This window comes from Ambystoma mexicanum, chromosome 8 (assembly GCF_040938575.1).
Source record: "Ambystoma mexicanum isolate Mex_15411 chromosome 8, UKY_AmexF1_1, whole genome shotgun sequence".
Taxonomy (NCBI): domain Eukaryota; kingdom Metazoa; phylum Chordata; class Amphibia; order Caudata; family Ambystomatidae; genus Ambystoma; species Ambystoma mexicanum.
The window spans coordinates 456609712-456633466 of NC_090929.1; the positions used below are offsets into that span (position 1 = coordinate 456609712).

At 47.9% G+C, this 23755-nt stretch overlaps 1 protein-coding gene across 2 annotated transcripts in view; it reads left to right on the forward strand.

The window, feature by feature from the left end:
• The first annotated feature begins 459 nt into the window (after positions 1–459).
• Positions 460–23755, forward strand: part of KLHL17 (kelch like family member 17) — a 443767-nt gene continuing 420471 nt past the window's right edge. For both annotated transcript variants that reach the window (XM_069610061.1, XM_069610062.1), the window contains exon 1: positions 460–626. In XM_069610061.1, the coding sequence (XP_069466162.1) occupies positions 540–626 (87 nt within the window). In that variant the 5' untranslated portion in view covers positions 460–539. The remainder of the gene's footprint in view (positions 627–23755) is intronic.

Sequence of the window (23755 nt, forward strand, 5' to 3'; positions counted from 1 at the left end):
ACTCACCAAGCCAGAGCAGAAGATAAGTTATAAGGTGAGTTTATTCCCCAGTATGTTACTTGGTACAAATGACAGGTAGGAGAAAAACATTGGCACATCCAATCCAGCCAGTTCACTGTTCTTAACTGAGAACATTGGAACACACAGACTACAGTCAGAGAACAACATTCCAACGACATCCCCACTCACCTAGTAATGACATCATGCCCCATACTCTACGACAGACTACCTGGCTTCACAACAAGTGGCTCCACGGCTCGTCTGTGTCTAGCCTCCATCTGCCACCACCCATCATAACATATTCGGGACATAGTCCCTTGTTAGATTATTAATGAATGTATCAGCGTGTCATTTTTTTCACATCAACCTCCCATACAAAAAAAGCCTGAGAAGGAAAGAAAAAGCTGCTTCTTTCGGCCACGTTAAACAAAGAGTTATTGTCTCTGCTGGACCGGAAGCCGGTGCAGAGTATGTGCACTGTCTGGGATCTGACCAGGCCGGGGGCGGGGGTTATTTAAACCCCTGCAGTAAATAAAGCCATGCAAGAAATCTATTCTGGCTTTCGCTTATTTGAATCCCCGGAGGGCATCCTGCACGAGCCCGTCCTTTTGCCTGTCATGGAATGGGTGAGTAGTTGGCAGGCAGCGGGAAGGGGGCGGAGGGTCACAGCAGAGGCGTCTGGTGGATTCGGCAAGCTGTGCCAAGGCTGATTTTAAGATTGCCTCTGGCAGCTTTGTTTTACACGAATGGGCAGATACATCGACTTCTCTGGTTTCACTAAGTCAGTGAGTTGCTAGTTTGTTTATTTCATGTGCAGCCTAACATGCCGTCTCTAGGCATGTTTTTTAGTAAATGTTTGCCATCAGCCCCCTTTAACTGACACTGTTTTGTGTGACGTCTTTATAATTCAGCCTTTTAAGCCAACAACGCTTTGCATGCTGGGACTTGTGGCACGTGTTTGCAGTAAGAAAAACAGAACTAAATCTTCAGGAATGCAACGCCTTCTTGGACTGGACGAAGGCTTTCCTTGTGGCATCTGAGGGCACTTATCAGCTATGCTAAATGTTTGTTATTGCAGTTACCCCCAGGCTAGGGGCTCAGACCATTTTTGTTGTTTGGTGAGTAATGTAATCTTCTCGGTTCACCCTCCCTGAAGCTGTGCAACGAACATCAAGCCCTGATAGCACAGCATTCTGGGGCTTCGCTTGTACTCCTGCATTTGTGATAGACAAAATGTATCTACCCCCCTCGGCCCCCCCCCTCCGATGATGTGCACGCGATGGCTCTTCAATGTTCTAACCTGGAATGCCATCGCGTGCGCATCCTCATTATCTATCTGGCTTTCTTGGTGACAGGACCCGCATGGGGGCTTTTGTCTGAATACATCCTCCATTGCGTACCTACCCTCGGTGTGCGGTCTTCTGTTACTACATATCTTGTTGGCGACGAGGAAGGAAGACCTCATTGCGGCATTCTTCTATTATTATTCAGGGTATAATACAACTGCAAGGTTGCAGTTGTATTATACCCATTTCAAAGTATACATGTATTCTGCAGGCTATTTTTCCTTTGTCACTTCACTGGATTTGTTTTTCGTGTGGGAATCTTCATTTGTAGTGTTTGGATTGTGAATTATGGTGTACTTGGGGTAACACTTCATTTCATTTCACGGCGGTGTGTGGGTGTCATCATCATACAGAACCTCGACCCACCTCCAAAGTTTTTAGCCACGCCAGGGGAACCGCCAGTACCATGGGAGGATTGGAAAGATCTTTTCAAGTTTTATTTTGCAGCATCTGGGTTGGAGAGATTCTCGGATGAGAGAACGTTTTCTACTCTCATGTGTTGTGGGGGGGGGGGGGGACGGAGGTGGTAAGAGTAATAAAGAAACTACTAGATGTTCAAGGGGAGAATGGTTTGGATGGTGGGAGCAGGGAAGGCGATGAGAAAGTTAGAAGCTCAGTACGGTAAACCGGTGAATGTTATGTTGGAAAGGTATACATTCTTCTCAAGGAAGCAGGGGGTTTAAATCGGTGGATGCATTTGTGGCTGACTTAAGAGGGTGACTGGCTTCGTGCCAATTCATGGGGAGGGAGGATGAATATATCTGAGACCAACTAATGATGCACACATCTAATCTCAAAATACAAGAACGTTTATGGCAGGCCCACCATTACAAGAAGCTTTATCGATAGCGCAGGGTATGGAGCTAACAAGTATGTGCTTGAAGGAGGTGAATGCAAACAATGCCAAGGAGAGCGTGTGATTAAGCACACTGGGGTACCAATAGAGTCCGTAAGTGAGGAAGAGAAGGTGTGTGCAGTAAAAAAGTTCAGTAGAACAGGGGGCAGTCAAAATGCCCAACAAGTTACCAGAAAGGCGCATTGCCCTAGTTGTGGATTTGAAAAGCATGGTCTTAACCCTAAAGAATGTCCTGCCATGAGAGGGAAGTGTAGGAAGTGTGGCAGAGCGGCCCATTCCTCCAGATTTTTCTAATTCAACCAAAATGTATCGGAGGGTGAGGCCGGATATAGTGTGTGTTAGAGGAAAAGAATGAGTGGTCTAAGAAGATTGTACATATTGTGGAGGAGGTGGGAGATAATGAAGAGGGAGAGTACACACACCCCACCAGAGGTGGAGATTGTGATGGCTGGGTGCCCTGTGATGGCATTGGCGGATTCAGGATCCCGTACAGAATCATTTCAGAGGAGAAATACAAGGAGATCTGGTGTGGCAAGGGTCACACATTACATATGTCTGATATATGGCCCAAGGTGTATGGTGGTGGCGAAATTGATATAAAAGTTTTGGTTTGGTGCAACGTTGCATATGGCAACAGACACATCCATGCTAAGGTGTATGTTGTTACTAAAGGGGATTGTTTATTGGGGTGGAAGCACCAAGGAAAGCTCAGATTGGAATTACACCATGGAAAAGAAATATAAGTAAGGCTAATTGGTAAGGATACATCGAAGAAATTCATGGAGGAGGTAGGGAGTAAGTTTAGCAATGTGTTCCTCAAAGGGATTGGTAAGTTGTGCATATACTGCCACAAAATTCAGTTGGTGGAGGGTGCCAGGCAGTGTGTACACAAGGTGAGAAAGCTGCCATTTAGGATTAGGGAAAAGGTGAGGTTGGAGTTGCAGGGTTTGTGCTAACAGGGGGATTTTGAACCGATTTAATGAAGCGAATGGTTATCTCCCATTGTTGTTATCCAGTGTCCTGTTGGAAGGATTAGGCTTTGCGTTGATTTAAGAGACTTAAATCACAATATATTGGTCAACAGCCATCTTTTACCCAGAGTTAATGAAATTCTGTCAATTATGGAGGAGACAGAGTGGTTTTCTACTCTGGACCTGTCAGCAGCCTACCACCGGTGGATTTGCACCAAACATCACATTATCACGCCCATGGGTGCGTACCAGTTTAAGAGACTACCTTTTGGCTTGGCGTCAGCGTCTGCTGTTTTTCAGAAAATTATGGAATATCTCTTAAGGGCTATTCCTGGCTTAAGATGCTTCCAGGATGATATTGTGGTGGGAGGTAAGACTGAATTGGAGCATGATCTGAGAGTGAATGAGGTCCAGAAAAGGCTTGAGGTGGCAGGAATGACTGTCAAGAGGGACAAATGCCAGTGTAAGGTACACCAAGTATCATTCTTGGGTCACAGTCTGTCCACAAGTGGCCTAGAAACTCCCCCAGAGATGGTTGATGCCATTTTGGAAATTAGAGCTCCAGCACCGAGTTGAAGTCATTCCTGGGTCTGATAGAATTTTAGGCCAAGTTTGTGGAGAATTTTTTGGCTAACTCTGCTGTATTGAGGGATTTGTTGAAAGTAAGGGCAGAATTTGTGTGGGGAGAGAAAGAAGAAAAGGTATTCAGGAAAATGAAGGAAGATGTGGCCAATGCTAAAAAAAGGCAGCCAAAAAAAAGCGCAAATCGGAGATTTGGCCGAATTTTCGGCCGTTCAAAAATTCCGAACTGTGAAAAGTTTGACCAAATCCCCCATTCGGTGCAATGGGATGCGGAGGCTGTCGGGGTGCCCCCGCACTCTTGTTCACTATATTGTGAGTGGGGGTTACAGGGGTGTCCCACGCAGCTGATCCCAAAAAGAAAAAAAAAAAAAGGAAAGAACCCTGCGGCGCCGGTTCCGATCACGGAAATGAAAGGGAACAGGTGTTGCAGGGACACAGCGAGTCGGTGGCACACAGCGAAGTGTGCTGCCGCAAGGTAAATAGGGGGCTGAGGGTGTAGGTGTGGGTGGGGGCAGGGGCCAAGTCAGCAATGTTCAGGGGAGAAGTGATGAAAGGTTATTTCAGAAAAATAATCTTCGGTTTTTTCTCCCTTGAACATTTCCGTCACAGGCTTCCAACCCTGATCCTGCTCCCACACTACATAGGTTTAATCCTTCAGAAGAAACCACTATTACTGTGGATGCTTGTAACCGTGGTCTGGGTGCAGTAGGCGGTACAGGAAGGGCGTGGATGTACCGGTAGCATTTGCATCACAGGCACTTGCTGCTACTGTATCCAGATATTCTACCATTGAGACTGAGAGTTTGGCGTGTTATTGGGCTTCATACTACTTCAAGACCTACATTTACGGTATTCCGTATGTGATCAGAAGCGACCACAAGCCCTTGGCACATTTGCTTAACACAAGGGGTTCGGGTCTAGCCACGCCTAGGATTGCCAGATGGTTATCGTCCCTGCAGGGTTTCAACTTTGTGGTCAGATGTGTCCTAGGGCATTGTAATCCTGTCGCAGATTGCTTATCAAGGTCCCCTAAAATGTGTCCAGTGGAAGTAGAGGCAGTGAGTGATGAGTGGATTGCACAGGTGATCGATACCATGGACAGGGCATTTTCCAATGAGATCTGGTTGGAAGGCATTGAAAATGATTGTGAGTTGAAGGAAGTGTAAGGGAGGCATAGTAGCACAAGTATGACACTCACACAAGAGGTACAATTTGTTAAACCTTTATTCAATTTCTGGGGGTTTGGGAAAAACTCCTACTTTGCCTTGTAGCTTTAATGGGAGGAGTCTCTAACACAACCTATGCCTGCCCTATTTGATATACAAAAAGGGGAATATATATGCAAAAGAAAATCAGTGTTAGAATATAAAGAATCAATGGGGCTGAGTCAGCTCTCCTCCCCACATTGGACAGCACAGAGTAAGGTGCCCCCCGTGGACAGGATGACACACTCTGGCTCAGGTTCTCAAAACAAAGGCAGATCAAAACGTGGATCGAGGTCCGCATGGCCTTCCACGTTCAAGTCACTGGTTTTCAGTTCAAAGTTCTTTCAGAGTTCAACAAAAAGTTCATGTAAGTCTCCCTCCATTGGGCCAGACCTCTTAAAGCTTTAACAGTTCACATAGGTCTCCCTCAGCCGGGTTCGCACCTCTCAATCAACAAGTACCTGATTCAACGCAGATCTCCCTCAGCTGGGCTCGGACCTCGCAATCACAGCGCTTGCAGGGGTACCCTTCCCCAAGCTTAATTCACATTCGTTAGGGGTTCCCTTCTCCTAACTTATCACACTTCTAGTCTCCCTCAGTCGGGCTTGTACCTTTTACTGATGTTGAAGAGTTTCTAATGTGCAAGGCTTTGATTATAGACCTCCGCAGAACCACTTCGACGTTCTCTTCAGCTCACATCATTGTGTTATTTGCCCCAGTGTCTCTTGTTCTAGGTAGCTCAAACATCATGAGCACAAAAGTACAGCATTCACCTTTTCACTTCCCCTTTCACTGTGGTTGATCTTCACCATTTTGCATTTTAGAGTTCATTCCCTTTGTTGCTGCGTTATAACAGCATTTCACCTTTCGCTGAGACTTTCAAGTGGGCTACTTCGCTGGACTACTCCGCTGTTCAGTATCACTGGCTTCACAGTTATCAGTAATTTAAAGTTCACCAAAGGTCTGCTTTCCTTCACGTCTCATCCACACGCGTGCAGCCTTCAATTGTGAAATATACTGTTGCAACTTAAATCTTTCCTTAACACACACCGGCCTTTCATGTCGCTCGCCAGCTCACCGGCTGTGCGCATGCCTTTCTTGTCTTTGCAGTTTTAATTCATGAGTCAAGGTTAATACCAGAGGCTTGGCCTCGCCCCCCAATCCTGTCGTTCACCCAGGAGGGTCACCTGTGCCCTTGAAACTCAATGCAGTCTTCTTGTTTGGGATTTGGCCTTCTCCACATATCTTTCATGGCTCTTCGGAGGCAACAACCTCCTGCAGGGATCTCATGGGCGTCTCTAGCCTTTGCTCTCAACCCTCTGTTGGATGCTCTGCTCCAGTAGGTTCGCCCTTACCCCAGAGGTTCTGCTCCTCTTCGTGTTCCAACTTGCCCATAATTGTCTCTATGTTCCGCCTTTTATCCGTGTGGGGAGAGCCAATCGGTATCAGATGTATGCAATTATAGTGAATAGACTGACTTTGCCTGACCCGATTAGCGGGACATGTCCAATGAGATATGTAAGAGTTAGCCTCTTAAGGGAGGAGTTGGGACGTTGGAAAATCCTAGAAAATAGTATGGCTAATGTGTACGGGAAAGGGGGAATACTGTGTCTCACCATAGGTCGTCTCACCCCCACTCTCCGAAGACCCCTCACCCAGGTGATCCTCCCGCACTGGTCCACCCCCAGGGTCTGGATACAAAGGAGATGGCCATGCCCTGGCCACCTGAGAGAGAGATCCCTGGGGACTAGTAGGTGAGACAGCCTTTTGTTTCTCACAGAAGCCATGTCCAGGACTGAACGTGGTTGGCAGTATGGGGAGGAAGTCAGTTCACCTTTCTATAAGATATGGGATGAGCAGAGCAGTTCCAGGTGGGTTTGGCTAGAGGAGAAATGTTAGTTCCCCCTATTTCACTTCGGAGAGAACTGGTTATGCGTTCGCATACAGGGCATCTTGGTAAGAGCTTAACCATGCTTAGGTTAAGAGCAAAGTTTTGGTGGACATGGTGGATGAGGAGGTGGGTGCTTGCCTTCCTTGTGGTGGGATTGATACATCGCAAAAACCCCAGAAGATGGAGATTGAGAATGTGAATGTACCGGAGCACACATGGGAGAAAGTGGCTTTCAACTTCATGGGACCTATGAGTGTGTTGGGACAGGAATATAGATTTGCCATTAATGGTTGATTGTACGTCAAGGCGGTTCGAGGTGGAGTTTGTGGAAATCATTTCCACTAAATGTGTTATTGACTTTATGGAAAGGTTGTTTGCTAGAGAGGGATATCCCAAGGTGGTGATTTCCGATATTGGTGTCCAATTAGTGTCACAGGAGATGCGGGAATACCTGGAAGAGGATGGCATTGGAAATCACTGCACCGCTTTATCTAATCCCAAGGCCAATTGTCTGAACGTACCAATGGCATCATTAAGGAAACTATTCATTTGACGTTTGCCAATGGCCTCGATTGGAGATCCATACAGGAAATTATGTGGGCGTTCAGAGACACACCACACGTACTGACAGGTGTTATCCTGTTCGAGAAGATGAGGGACAGGAAGATGCACTCAGAGATATACCCTCACTGGCTGGTTGTGGACAAACAGTGCGCAAATGAGCAGATGTATTTGGATGGGGTAAGGTATGCATAGGCGACGTGGTTCGAGTAAAGAAGCATTTTGGTGTGCCTAAAGGGTGTTCCCGTTATTTTGATCCCATTGAAGTGGTGAGAGTGGGGAAAAGTCATGTTCTGACCAGTGATGACAGAAGATGGAGTAAAGACTGTGTTGCCCTTGTGCGTCATGTCCACGTGATGGAGAATAATTCTCTGGAGGGTTGCAGTGATGAATTTAGAGAGATGGGGGATGAATGGTACAAAGGAGCCGATGACAGGGGCAACTGTAAGAGGTTGAGTGGCAGGGTGCTTTCCTCACCACATGTCATTGATTTGGGTGGGTTTCGTGATGACTTACAGGAAGGGGCACAAGGGGGACATGAGGAGATTTTGGAACATCATGACATGGGAAAGTGTGATGAGGGCATCACTGGTCAGTTGAGAAGGAGACCGGTTAAATTCAATGATTATTTAACATAGTTTTTAATTACTTTTTCTGTGTTTTATCATCTCTGCACCACATGTCCTTGTACTGTTATTGTACTCGTACACTTGTTGTGACAGCATTTTATTCATCGCCATTTCCATGTGATCTCTTTTTTGTTCATACCTGCTATATGTAAGAGGAAACATATGTTGTATCTGCCGCACCTGATGTGCACGCAATGAACTTCAACGTTCTAACCTGGAAGGCCATCGCGTGCGCATCGCTAGTGTCAGTTGACAGGTGGGGCCAACGGTTCCTCATTATCTACCTGGCTTTCTTGGTGACAGGACCGACCCGCATGGGGTCTTTTACCTGAATAAATCCTCTATTGCTTACCTTACCCTCGGTGTGCGGTCTTCTGTTACTACACAAAGCAAACCGTCAAGAGTCCATAATGTAAGCACGGACTGAATGTACTACTAGCCCCTTCCTTCGGTCAAAGTGAGCCCTCCAATAGCAAAGCATGAGGGTTTATGGGCATCTTCAGGTGAGTGCATGATTTGTTCCGGTCACTAGTGCGCAGAGCTCTTAAGTTTCCAGTGGCCATGCTTGTGGAGGCCATCCAGTCCTGTTTTTTCCCTTTGGATTCTGGAACTGTCGTTTTTCCTTTTCCCATTTGAAACTTCGTAAACTACAAGAAGGGCTATATGTGGGCTGGGGCTAGCTGGGGCCAAGCTCTGGCAGTCTCTGAGTTGTGCTCCCGAGCCGGGTGCCCTGCCAGGGATGCCCCTGAATAGCCCCAAATCACGCCAACCTCTCAGGCCACCATTGAGCCGAGGGCTACACAGTTACATGGGTGTCAGCATTTCTGAACGTCTTTTCTTTTTTGTAGTCCGAAATGACACCTGAAGTCAGCAATGTAACCGAGCAGCGCTTCAGCTAAACCTGCTGAGTGATGGTTCTTTATTCAGGAACACGAGGAGGGCTGGGTTGGCTAGCCTCTCCTTTAGTTTCTGAGTAAAGAGCAAACATGCAGTAGGAAGCCCATCAACCGTGCTTGGTTAAACAGCTTTCACTGTGTGTTAGTTCTTTACTCAGAAACAAAAGGAGAGGCTGGCCAACCCAGCTCTCCTCCTGTTTCGGAATAAAGAGACATCACCAGCAGGCAGCCCATTGCATTCAAGGAGCTGTGTGGTTAAAGCGTTGCCTGGGAGGGAAGCGACCCCAGAAGGCATTTCTTTAACCACGTCTCCTTGAATGCAAGGGATGGGGGTGGGAGGGGCTCAACCACTCGTACTTAGGTCACGCCCCCCAACCAAAGCCCCCCTCAATTTACCACCCCAAAGCACTGACAAGTCCCAGAATCCCAAGCAAATCTACAACTGGGTGGCCTTCTCGCACATGGCCACAGAAAACGTCAGAGTGCGTATTTTCTGAAATACATTTCTGAAAATTGTCAAAACTACTTCATCCCAAAAAAAGATTGGATTTCACGGATTTTGCTCCCTACCAACTGTCAGGGTGAGTGGACCACACTCACCAGTATGCGGGCCTCTGAGGCTTGGCATCCACAGACTAAATAACTGCGACACACACACAACGCAGGTAGCAGGGAACCTTTTTATTCCTGCCCTGTACATAACTGAAAGTAAAACCCCTTTTCCTTCCCTTAGCCTGCCCCCTCCCTAACCCAATGTCACTTCCCTTAACATACCGGCTCAAACGTGGGCCGCCCAACATAATGATGTGGGAGGGCGCAGGGCATGCCATGTTACAATATGACATCTCCCCCCTTTTTAACATGCTGCGTCACTCACAGTTTCACCCCATTTCTTCAATCAGTCTTTGAGGTTTTATGCAGCATTGTTGAGGCCTCGTGGGGAGAAGGAGTTCCTGTGCGGGTGGCCATTCACCTTCATTGCTCTCATCTTCTTCAGACTGCTCGCCGTCTCCTTGATAGGGATCATCTGAGAACGGGTCATCTGGACTGGGGTACAACTGTTCCCACGCTGGAGGCATGATGCCCTCGAGTTTCTTGAAGTGGGAGGAGTTCCTTGTTATGGAGCGCTGGTGTTTTCCAATGGCGGTTATCATTGCGCCCTTTATACTGGTTACAACCAGCCGTTCAGGTGCGAATGACGGGTCTTCCTTTCTTGTTTTCAGTTGGCATACCACTATGTGATGATCTGGTTCTATTCCACACTCTTTCGACCCTCATTGTGAGTCTGCTCTTTCCTTTATTCTTTCCTTCTGTTCCTGGTCTCAAGCTCTGACCTGTTGTTCGAGCGGTGTGGTCTGTACTGGAACGGGGGCTTCAGCCAGTCTCTTTCTTACAACTCGATGAAACATGATGTCGGATGGGCTGACTCCTGTTGTGCTGTGTGGCGATATTCAGCAGGAGCTGATATAGCGCCTGCTTGAACGGTTTGTTGACTAGGTTAGCTGTCTGTAGGGTTCTCATGATATTGGCCATGAACTGTTCCACAATGCTGTTGGCTTGGGACCATCATGGGGTTATCTTTCGGTGTTGGAACCCCATGTAGTGTGCAAAGTTCTCAAAGTCGTGGCTCGTGAATGGTGGGCCGTTGTCTGACTTTATTACTTTTGGTACCCCGTAGGTCGATAGCATGTGATCTAGTGCTGGGATGACGCACGTCGCTGCTGTGGACCCGATCAGTTCTGCGTTCGAGAAGCGAGAGTGTTCGTCAATTCGTACCAACACATATGTTACATTGCGAAGTGGTCCGAAGAAATCCACGGCCAATTCTTCCCAGACACCTTCTAGGAGATGAGACATTTGCGGTGGGTTGGGGTGCGACGGTTGAGCCACCAGTGAGCAGGTGGTGCGCCTGCTGACTACCTCCTCTACTGGGGCATCCAATTTGAGGAACCACACCTTTTGACGTAGGAGGCATTTTGTGGAAACTACCCCCCGGTGGCCTTCATGCGCCAGCAAGACTGTCCGTTCTCGTATTGATGTTGGAATTATGACCTTGCAGCCCTTCATGACTATATGATCGTCCACCACTGTCAGGACATCTTTCACCAGCTCCAGAGATCATATGTTCTCTCTCACAGACTCGTTCCGTCTCGCTTGGTGCTTGATGTGCACCATTTTGCCCGCTTTGATGCAGTGGGTCATGATCGCGAGGGCCGGGTCACTTTCCGATTCTTTTTTTAGGGTGGCCCAGTCCACTGGTAGATGTTGTAGGTGGTGAATGACGTAATTGATGTATGCATCAGCGATCGAAGGGCCTGCTTGTGGGGGACCCCTAGCATGCCTAGATAGGTAGTCAGCGGGATTGCTTTCTTTTCCCGGGCTTAATGTCAAACTTATAGTCCTGTAGCCGCAGACCCCATCGGGCTATTCTGGGGGGCATTCTCGCCTTGGGATCGCAGAATATCGTCAGGAGGGCCTGATGGTCGGTGATGACTGTGAACGCCTTCCCATACAGGAAGAGGTGAAAGTACTTACAGGCCCACACCACTGCCAGGCTTTCTTTCTCTGCCTGGGAGTATGCTTGTTCTGTGGCCGTGAGGCTCGTGCTCGCATAGGCCACTATAAACCGGCCATTTGGGTACGAGGGGTCCCGTTGCATCATTATGGTGCCGAGGCTGACTGGGCTGGCATCTACGATTACTTTGGTCTTCCTGTCTGTGTTAAAGTAGGCCATGTCCTCTGCCTTGGAGATGTTGCTACAAAGGGTTTCAAAAGCACATTGGCAGTCAGTCGACCATTCAAAAGACTGGTCCTTCCATGTGAGTAGGCGAAGGGGGTTGCTGACTGTGGCGTAATCTTGCAAGTATCTCAAGCAATAGCTTGCTAGACCCAAGAATGACCGCAGTTTGGATACATTTTGGGGTGGCTGGGCGGTCTTCAATGCTGCTACCTTGTCGGGGTCCGGCCTCATGCCCTTCTCCGAGAAGATGTGACCGAAAAATCAGAGCTAGCCTTTTCTGAATTTGCATTTCGCTCTGTTGAGTGTAAGTCCTGCCGCCTCGAATGCTGAGCAGGCAAATGCAGGGCCACATCATGTTCTTCTTTTGATTTGCCAAAGACAAGCACGTCGTCCGAGTAATTCAGGCAGTTTGGGACGTGGAGAATTACGTTGTGGGTTTCCTCTTGAAATATCTCCGCCGCAGACGAGATGCCGAATCTGAGCCGTTTGTATTGGAATAAACCCATGTGGGTGACGAAGGTGGTCATGTATCGTGACTCAGGTGCAATCTCAATCTGGTGGTAGCCTTTTGTGAGGACCAACTTTGAAAAGAATTTAGCACCATGCAGTAAGTGTATCATGTCCGTTGTTCGGGGTGCCTGGTGCCGTTCCATCTCAATTGCTCCACTCGCCCTCCTCATGTCCACGCATAGTCTGATGGAACCATCCGGGGATTTCTTCGGGACGGGTACTATGGGGGACACCCATGGGGTGGGCCCTGTCGCAGGCTTGATGATGTGTTATTTTAGGAGTTTGCTGATCTCCTCCTCTACCAGCCTTTGGATATTAATGGGAATACCCCTTTCGTGCTGCTCAATTGGTTTGACCTCTGGGTTGATGTGGAGCTGGACTTTGTGATTTTTCAGCTTTCCAAGCCCTTTAAACAGATTTGGAAATACTGCTTCAATGTCTTTGGGTCTTTCAAAATACTTATAAGCCATCAGTTGGTAAAGGATGTGTACTAAACCCATTTCCACCGCTGTTTTGAAGCTGAGTATACAGCCGCTGTTCACTTCTGTCTTGAGGAAATGCAGCCGGATCTTTGCTGCATGATCATTGTGAGTGCACATGGCAGAGATGATACCTTTGCATGGCAGTGGCGAGGTGGAGCTGTATGAGTAGATGTCGACAGTGGGCTTCTTGAGCTTTGGTGTCTTCTTGAGCATGTGGTATGCTTGTTCACTGATTATGTGAACCGTAGCTCCCGTGTCTGTTAGGAATTCCAGTGGCATGTCGTTAACTTGGAGTGTTAGGACCGGACTGTATTGGGTTGCAGTGCTATTATTTAGAGCCCACACATATCCCTTTTTCCGCTGGTCTTCGCCTGATGAGGGTGACTCACTTCTGGAAGTTGATCTCATCTCAATGTAGTGGACGTAGCGTCTGCGGCCACTGCGTCTGAAGTCTTCAGACGGCCTGTATGCCTCTCTCGTGTATGATTTTCTGTGGTTACGCTCGTCACGTCACTGCCATCTTGGTTCGTTGTCCGGTCCGCCCTCGTGGGGGCTTGACAGTGCTGTCCTCCTTCGTTCCCTGAGAACTCTCCGGCTGACCGGGTGCGTAGGCGCATTTTGCACGCAGCCCTAAAAAGGTTGTCACAACCACATGCAGCACCTTTTTGCCCTACGGTGGGGCAGTTACCTGTGTGAGGGTATTTGTATCCAGCATGTGGCTTCTGTGCATCTGGTCGGCTGGTTTGGTGTGATGAACAATTTGTTGATGGCGTCTTGTTCAGAGGTTTTAGGATGCAGCGTGACTTTGCCCAGGTTGTCCAACTGTGATTCAACTGTTGTTTTGATGCATGCTAGGGCAAGAATTTTATCCAACAACCGCTGTTTCTGCAAGAGATCCTTTAGAAATGACTGGGAATCGCAGCAAGCTATGCCCTGAGACCGCAGCCAGCTATGACCTGAGACCATAGCATTAGTGATGACAATTTGCAGTGTTTTTGCTTGATTCTCAGTCTCATCACGAAGTTGTCTAGGGATTCTCCCTTGTTCTGGCATGTAGAATGAAAGACATGCCTTTCATAGTTGACGTTGGTATGGGATGTGATGTACTCTGATAGTTTGGTGTGCAGGTCTTGGTAAAATGCAGTTTTGAGTGTGATTAGTTTGCCTGTGATGTCTCTGACCACCAGTCCCACTGCCATAGACAGCATGTTTTTGAGTTGTGTGTCATCATGGAGCCCTATGGCCCCTACGTAGAATTGGAAATCACGTAGCCATGTCGTCAATCTGGGGCCCAGATTGCTGGTTCGCGTATGCCAAAGGCGTTTTGCAGGTGTATCACTTGAGATCCCCCACCCGAGGGGGGCATGTGTCCTGATGGCCCACCACCTATTGTGGATGTGACGTCTTTGTCTAACATGATATGAGGCCTGGTTGTTCCAGGGAGCACCAGCTGCTGGTTGGACGCTGGAGGGGGGCTTCCTGTGTTTGCCGTCTGCTGTGTAGGTTGGTGGGCAGTTACCCTCTGATGGATTGGTGAGTAGGTTTGATCTGTCTGTCCTTCCCCAGGGCCCTGTGTTGTAGCCCTGTATAATCTCCTGTAGCTCAGGTGCAAATATAGGCTTTCTTGTGCACCCACATGCGCCTAGTGCCTCACCTGGGTGTGCAATTCCTTGTGCAGGAGGAGGGGCTTGAAAATGTGTAATTGCTAACAGTGCCAGGCCTCTGGCAGTGTCTTCCACCCTTTTCCCATGCCTGGGAGTGCTGGGGAGGTGTGGAGTGAGCTGCGAGCGGGTGGAGGCGTAGTTTAACAGTGCCGGGCCTCCGGCAAGATTCTTCCCCCTTTTCCCGTAACTGGGAGCTCTGGGGAGGCATGGAGCGCACTGCATATGCATGGAGGCGTGCCAGTACGCGTGTCGCGTGCCCGGCGGCACCGTCCGAATAAGCGCACTGGTAGGAGCATGGGCCGTATCCCGGGGCCACGTGTGTGTCATCTGCCGGCCTGTGCTCCTATTGGGGGGCCCAGTGCACGATTGGGCATGGGTTTATGTTGGAACCTTCGTCGCTAATGTCAGGGTGGGTGGACCACAGTCCCCAGTATGCGGGCCTCGTGTGGCTCGGCATCCACAGACTAAATAACTGCGACACACACACACCACAGGTAGCAGGGAACTTTCTTTATTCTTGCCCTGTATATAACTGAAACTAAAACCCCTTTTCCGTCCCTCAGCCCGCCCCCTTCCTAACCCAATGTCACTTTCCTTAACATACCGGCCCATACGTGGGGCGCCCCACATAACGATGTGGAAGGGCGCGGGGCACGCCGCGTCACTATGTGACAACCATGCATGGGTTTAGGAAGTAAGAGTTTAAGGCAGGGCTATTGAGAGTGGTGGGACAAAACAAATTCAGAAATATTGGGTAAAAAAAAAAACATGCTGGTTCATCGTAGAACCCTGTCCACTGCTTCTCCCAGCGGTTGTTCTAAAACAGAGAGTGGGGTGTGTGGGTCAATTTGAGACAGGCTTTGCTCTATAAATGGGGCCTTGCCGGCAATGAAGGAGCATTTACATTCTCTTTTGTTTTGGTGGCTGGGCTACAGAGCAGGCCTCTGCATCTGTTTGGGGCATTGAACCTGCCAGGGTGCCAGGAGCTATTTTCTCCTAGTGTCTCCCATTCGTTTGTAATTTTCTTTCAATACTTGCTGGCCCTCCTGCCAGGCCATTCTCACTTCATCAACATCAGACTGGGGAGGACAATCTAGCGCAGTGAAGCTGCAAGTGCCAGCAGCTACATGACATGGAAACACATGAGTGATCTTTACGGTTTCAAGACGTAGCAGTTCTTCTCCATAGAAATTTGGAAGTCGTAACTCAAAGCATTTGTTCTTGCTTGCATTTGACATTTCAATTTGTGGAATAACTCAGATGCATTTCTAATGTTTAATTCCACCTATTTTACTGCATTAACTTGTGAAGATATTCGTTCCCTGCTGTGTCCATTTCTCCTCTAAAAGTGAACCCTGGGCTATGGCTGACATGTTTCTATAACCTCTGCTACAATGTCAGGTTACCTTATGAGGCCCATTTGTTTCGCACAAGTTAAACAAATGATGGCATACAAGAAATGTGTGGGGGGGAGGCACACAATAACAATTTTGGTGGGAGGCTTGGTAAGTTTTGCCTGATATGACAATTCATATTTGTGTCATCCATTTGTAGGCCAGGTCTATCATTTGGAAACAGAAAAGCTGGATTCCCCACAGTACCAACATTTTGTTATCCTGGGCAAATCCCCTTCTCTCTGTTATGTTACAGAAATGTTTAAAGCGCATATCCACCACAGGGGCACATTGGTGCTATGACACACAACTAGGGTAGTGAACTACAGGTTTAGAAAAGCAAAGTTTTTAGTGCACGCCGGAAATGCAGGTGGTTTGTTAGATCACGCATGCCCGTAGGAAGCTCATTCAATAGGGCACCAGCCGCGACTGGAAAAGCCCAGCCACCCAAGCGGGTGCTCCGGAATTTCGGGATCATTACCAGATTTGCTGCTTCTGATCGTAAGGACCTTGAGGGGGGTGTATGGCCTAAATTTGTCCTGAAGAAATTCGTCCCCAAACCCCTAATACGCCCAGTATACAAGGCACAGGGCTTTAAACTTAATTCTCTTTGCCACCAGAAGCCAGTGAGGTGCCTGAATCACTGGACTAATGTGGGTGCCATATGGCGATCCTGTCGCCACTCTGGCCGCCATATTCTGCAATCGCTGAAGCCGCTGAATCAAGCCTTTAGGTTGCGCCAGGTAAAGGGCATTGCAGTAGTCGATGCAGCTAGAGATTAATGAGGCCAGCACCTGAGGACGCAGGTCCTTTGGGAGAAAAGGCATGATCTTGCGAAGTAGCTTCAACAGATAGAAGCCCGTTTTACAGACCAAACTAATTTGTCCGTCCATCAACAGTGTTGATGACAGCACAACTCCTATGTTTTTGACCGACGTGACTGGGGATGGAAGAACACCCAGGACAGATGGCCAGAACGCCAGGGTCGACAAAGAGGTCCCAGAAAGAGAGCCCACCACCATCACCTCCATCCTATCCCTGTTCAGTTTATGCCAGTTGCTGTCTATCCAACTCTTCACGGCCGAAAGACACTCGCACAGTCTCGACGACACCTCTGATTGGTCAAGATCTAACCGTACCAAAATCTGGGTGTCGTCCGCATATGCGTAGCTTCTGAAGCTGCGGGAGCAGATGAGAGCAACTAGCGACTGAACCTAAAGGTTGAATAGCATAGGGGATAAGGCAGAGCCTTGAGGAACACCACAGGATAGAGTGTGAGACTGAGAGAAAAAAATGAGGGAAGGAAAGAAAGTGACTGACCACGTCCCGATAGAAAAGAAGAGGACCAGGCCAACACGGTTCACAAGAGCCCTGCTAAGGCCAGGCGGGATAGCAAGATGGATTGGTGAACTGTATCAAACGCTGCTGACAGATCGAGAAGTATCAGCGCACCTACTCCACCCTGATATGCCAATACAGCTAGGTCGTCTACTGCTGACTTTAGGACACTCTTGGTTCCCCGTCCTGGACGGAACCCAGACTGAAATGGATCAAGGTTGTTTGCGTGTTCAAGATAAGAAGAGAGAAGGGGGGACACCAGAGATTTCAATACTTTCATTAAGAAAGGAAGAAGTGAGATAAGTCGGTAATTGGTTCAGACCGTGGGTGTCAAGCAGAGGCTTCTTTAAAAATGGAAGGACAATGGCTTGTTTCAACTATGCGGGAATGATTCCCTGCTGAAAAGAGTGACTGATGGCAGAAGTCACCGGAGTAATAACTCCGGGGAGAGTTTCCTGCAGTACTGCCACTGGTATAGGGTCAGCAGGGGCTGCCAATGTCAATTTTGTGATTGCTTTTAACACCTCCTCCGTCGAGAAGATCGGATTTCTGACCAAGAATGAGACGGTCTGGTATTAGGTTCGACTATTTCACTAGTTGGCATCACTGAGTAGTTCCTCTAAATAAGGGCACGAATACCGACCACCCTAGTAATGAACGTTATCGCCAGGGAGTCATATAGAGCCTGCAATGGAGGTATTTTGGGTGTAAAGGCATTAGTAGAGCTAAATGATTTGATCACTAAAAAGAGCTCTTTTGACTGATTAAGAGCCATCTTGACTCTACCAGTAAAGAAGGACTGTTTAGCGATTTTAATTGCATTGTGGTAATTGTAGATCAACTTCTGGAACCGCACCTTTTCCTGTATGTCATAGTGTCATCGCTATATCTGTTCCCCCTACCCAAACCTCTTGGCAGGCTGTTTTCAGCACTGCTGAAAACCAAGGTGTGGAAGGAGTTTTCCCGGATAAATGAGGTTGAGTGGTGCGACAATGTCTGCTACTTTGAGAAGAGTCTGCGTTAGAGTAGACAAGTCAGGTGTCGCCATCAGATTGCATTTATCGGCCGTCAGAGTGACCAGTGCCATTCAATCCACCCGCTGCCAGTTCCGGCACGCTATGGCCATAGGACCATGCATTTGGGGACAAGAGACTTTCGGTATACGAAATGAGAGATGATAGTGATCAGACCAAATCACTGCGCTGGGGAGGGGGATCACTTTGTAAATGTTCATTTGCTGAAAAACCTAGATCAAGCATACCGCTTAGCTTGTGGGTAGGCTCCAATAAAAGCTGGTTTAGGCCCAAGTCTGCCATGGAATCATGGAAGTGAGCTGGGCCGCTGGCCAGAGGAGGGTTAAATCTGACATTAAAGCCGATTACACCCAGAATGTTAGGATACTTCTGTTGAAGTGCAGCTACAAACTCTGGGGACGCATCACAGAATGCGAACCAGGGGGGCGATATACAGTGAGAAAATGTAACACAGACTTGTCCCCACCCTAAACGCCTACCAAAAGGGCTTCCATTTGGATGGAATGGAAAATTGGAATTTGTGTGAGAGTCAGAGGAGATTTAGCAATGACCGCAACCCCTCCCCCAGGATGTCTGGCTATTCTATCTAGATCAAGGTTGTCCAACATACGGCCCGCGGGCCAGAATACGGCCCTCCAAGCCATTTCATGTGGCCCGCGAGGCTGTACAGAAAACATTGAACAATTAAATAAATAAACCGGGCGTGGTAGAGAACTGTTACTGCCTCTGGTGCGCCCCAAAAGAGGGCACCAGAGTCAGTAACAGGCCACGGCACAGTTTATTTATTTATTTGCCCAATGTTTGTCGGTCCGTGGACCCCATTAATTTATTTATTTCTGCAATGGTGGTCGAACCAACATTGCAGAAATAAATAAATGAATCGGGTCCACGGACCCGACAAACATTGAACAAATAAATAAATAAACCGGGCACCAGAGGCAGTTACAGGCCACGACCCGGTTTCAGGGGTGCCGAGTACGTGGGTGCTCCGGCCCCCCCTGGCCCCTCAGGCTGGAGAGAAGAGACGCAGTATGGATGGCCCTTTGTTCCATCCATACTGTGTCTCTCTCTGGCGGACTGGGTAAAAGCCAGGTAAAAAACGATGTTTAAAAATTGAGGGACGGATGCAAAGCAAGATGCTCTTGTTTTGCATCTGTCCCTCAATTTCTAAAAATCGTTTTGGTTTGGGTATATGTCTACATCTGTGTGCACGGATATAGAAGTACACCCAACCCAAAACGATTTTTAGAAATGGAGGCACAGATGCAAAGCAAGTCTGTCCCTCAATTTCTAAAAATCTTTTTGGGTTGGATGTATTTGTACATCTGTGCACCCCTCTTTGGAAGAGGGGTGCACAGATGTAGAGGTACACCCAGCCCAAAATGATTTTTAGAAATGGAGGGACAGACTTGTGGAGAAAGGGCTGGACTCAACCGCTGTTAGGCTGTTTGGCGAGTGGTGCCAGTGCGGCTAAGCAATGGCTGCTCAAACCACCCCTATGTCCAGAACACGGGCACAGAAGAAACGCGAACGACCGGGAGGGAATGAGGCCAATGGAGACCACAGCGCTGCAAATTGGCCTTCAGCCAGAAAAGTAAGTCGCTTTTACTCTTGTGCCTCAACGAGTGATGACTTAAATGTTGCCACCTGCAACGTTCCGGACGAGGAGTCGGAGCTCGGCAATTGTGAACATTTGCCCCTGTGTAGTGCAGTGGTAGACGGCGTGTTAAGACCTGCCAGGACCATTTGTAATAGTAACTGTACTTGTAACCACTTAATGCAACAAAAGGCTACTCCTGGTGGGTTGGGTCCCTGCAATAACACACATTCGCTCAAAACCCACAACGATGTCTTACCTGGCGTGCTGCTGATCCTTGACGGCCCGCGGGGCTCATTGGGCGTGGGTGTACGGCAGAGCAGTGGAGACCGTGAGGCTGGGGAGAAGGAGGAGGTGTCGGGCGAGTCCGGTGTTGGTCTGCCGGCTCACGCGGGGTCTGTAGGGGCCGGAGTGGTTGCGGCGTTGCTGGTGAATGGCGGCGTGTGTGAAGCGGGGTCGTCGCCTGGGGGCGGTGCCAGTAGCGAGGACTCTGGCGGTTTTCCCTCGGGTGGGCGGATCTCCACGCCAGCTCTCTCCGGCTCAGCTGTGGATGCTGACGGAGTCGTTGGGACAGCTGGAAGTGCCTCTCTCACGTCAGCGTCTGGGGCTGACAATGTGGGCGTGAGCATGATTACACGCTCGCCTGTCTAGCTGCCTGGGAGACGATCTATCCTGAACGTGGGCGGGGACCTGGATGTCGAGGTGTTCCGTTCCACGCTCGGATCTCTAAAAGAGCCCTATGTACAGGAACTGGAGTCGAACATAGCTGTAGTAGGTGGGGTGTCAGCCTACACACGTGAAGAACGTCGAGACTCAATGGATGTCGCCAACAACATACTGTACAATTTGGTCTCTATGAACAAAGCACGTAGTAGCAAATTAATGAAGGACACGGCTCTGCAATGTGAGAATGCTCAAAAACTAGCCCTTAAACATCAGAATGCTCAACTAAATGACCCTAATAAGGACATATGGGCAAATGTCTCCTACAAACGTCGTAAGCCATCTATTTGTGGTGCAAAGGAGAAGACAAGCATGGCCTCTTCAGATGACTCGCCTTTTAATCAAATGAACTCACAAAAGAGGGTTGGCAACATTAAACGATTAGAATTGAACAAAACACAACAGAGTGTGCGTATTTCACGGTTATATTGGATACCTGTGACCTGTCTGACTCTTCATTTATAGAACAACCCTTTCCGGAAATAAGGAGGGGAAGAGTTCACAGGCCCAGGAAGGCAAGGAAGTGCGCCTCGGAGGTCAGAAATTTGGCGTCCAAAGAACTCAGCGCGACTTCTGAGTTACAAACCGCAATAATGTCTTCCCTAGCAATCTCCATGGCCCCCTTCATGAAATTATATGAAAGCCTGAATGATTCAATAAAGAACCTCACAACGTTGTCTGCCCTAATGAACACTAAAGTAGTCCGCCTGGAGCACATATGTAGCCAGTCTTCTGGCAATGTCACTGAAGCCTTGAAAAACCTGGATGCCTCATTTAAATCTTTATGTGACCAAAAAAAATGACTCTACTGATAAAAAACTCTTGGCAGAAGTAGCTCGGGAAACTTTGGCCTTGTCTAAATATGAAGGTCTGGGTCTAGTAGGATCCCACAGAAAAAACGAACCTAACAGCAATAATATATTGCAAAGAAGCTCAAAGCCGCCTGGGGTGGTGTGCCCTGAACTTACATTGCAATCTGCTGGCGGCAACTCAGAGAGTGCTCTGAGAGAAGCTGAAAATGCCTCCAGAGGGCCTGTGGTGATTGGCCCAACGCCGCAAGATAAGGCAATTGACCTCATTGGAAATAAGGCTCTGGATACGGTTACCTATTCTCAATCAAGTAGTGTTTGTGCAGTGCCCAATCCACTGGACCGAGCAGTCGATATCTCACTTGAAAGTGAACAAATTGCCAACATCCAATTTAACACAGCCTTCGAGCAGGCCAGAGCTTGTAAGAAGCAACTGTGTATTGAAGATCAAACACCGACAACATCTAATACAGAACCTCAATTAAGCACGGAGAAAAGCGGGCCAACTGGTAACCAAGGAGTAGAGAAACTTAATGTATTCTCAATTTTTGGTGGCACTTCAATCACCTGTACAAAATCGGTGGAACTAAAAACTAAACTGACTAAGCCTGCTAAAAAATCTAAGAATTTGCCGGCAAAGAAAAATAATAAAAACACAGGAGCAAGAAAATTCTTGAGGAGCATAAAATTTGTTCAAATAGTGATGAAAGAATCCAGCAAACTTGATCCAAAAGAAGGTATACAACAGTCAGAGTTGTCAAAAAAAGCTTTCACCCAACAAGCACCGAAAGAGACAGAAACAACAACTAACGACATCTCGGCGGCCCTCCTAAACATGTCTACATATGACGAGGTGGAGGAAGTTGAGGTCACACCAGCTGGCCTGCCGACGCTCCAAGGTGAGAACATGCGTACTGAGTCAAGATGACTCGAACTTGCCGCCTTGTTATGGAACCAGGGCTTTCTGCATCGGGTTCAATTGTCCCGGCAAGTCCACTGTTTGTGACAATGTACGAAAGAAGGCGGAAACTATGCTCTGAACAAGAAAAGGTACACCAGAAAGGCTGTGATGTTACCTGCATCGATTTGTCCAGAAAAGAGGATGTACATGCCACTTGCATTGGGGGTGCCGCAGGGGCAGATGGCAATATGTGCGAAAATTTCATGAAAGATAACTCGACAAGTATCCAGCGGGACTCACAAGTGAATTCCCTCAGAAGAAACAGAAGCGAAAGAGGGAAAGACTTAGCGCCGGTATTCAAGCTGATGATCGAGAGGCTGGATTCGAAAGATAAGCTGATCCTAAATTGTGCAAATATCATCTGACTATTTGATCTATTCCCAAGCCTACGTGCCATTAAATCCAATGACTTAAAGATCGTCGAATTTCCTAATGAAAGACGGAACGATAAAGTAATTCTTCAGGTGATTTCGTCATTGATAGCTTACACCATTTTTGAAGCGAATGTAGCACTATTCTCACTCGGATTTGAAGTCTATGCGCTGGAAGCCACCAGCACGAGCCCCGTCGAACAAAACGTACGAGGATCCCATGACGCACTAAGCAGCTTACAGCCGAGCAGAGTGATATGTTCCCAAATTAAAGAAGATACCACTCGCTGCCGGGGCACTGAGACAAGGAAGGTGGTCAGTGGCCAGTCCGCGAGTCCCATGTGTGAAAATGTAAAACCTGAGGAAAAAAAACTTAACCTAAAGACAAATGAGAATATGAGTGCACACGAGATAACCAAAATGGACATAAGAAACATGATATGCAGAGGTCAAAATTCAAAATTGCTATCAGAGAGCACCACCAGTGGACCAAACACAAATGGGGACATTCTTGACTGGGGCTGGGTAGCTGTAACGCTCAATACTAACGCCCAGCAATAATGCCAGGAATTACCAACCTTGAGTGATTGTTCAGTGGCCTCCTGGAACACTCGAGGATTTACTCACCTCTTCAAAACGAACTGGTTGCAGGGCTTAACTATCGCCTGCTTACAGGAAACATGGCTAAATGAAACTCCACTTTCAAGTGACTATGAAGTGCCCTGAATCCCGCATTAAAATTGGAAAAAGGGTGCCCGACAGCGGGACTGTTAATAATGGTAAACAGGGCTTCGGCTTCAGGATTTGAAAATCTATTAATCACTCTCCATTCATTCAGGAAACCACGATTATAAAACAGAAGTTGGGTTCTCATAATACTGATGAAATAACAATCTTAAACGTGTATTGGGATCATTTGAGGGCAGGCAGAACGGAATTCATAGAACAAATTGTGGAAACCCTAGATGCCCTTTATGAGCTTACGGCAAGGGTTAACATCATTATATGTGGAGACCTGAACATCGACTTTTTCAATCTCGTGGCAAAAGACAAAAAGGCGCTCGCACATGATTGACTGGAAGAAACAGAAGCAAAGCAATTGCTAATGCTGAATGGGAACACCATTGGGGATATGCCACCGGTAAAAACTTGGCAGCGTGAAGATTCAGTATCGACAATCGACTACATGTTTGTG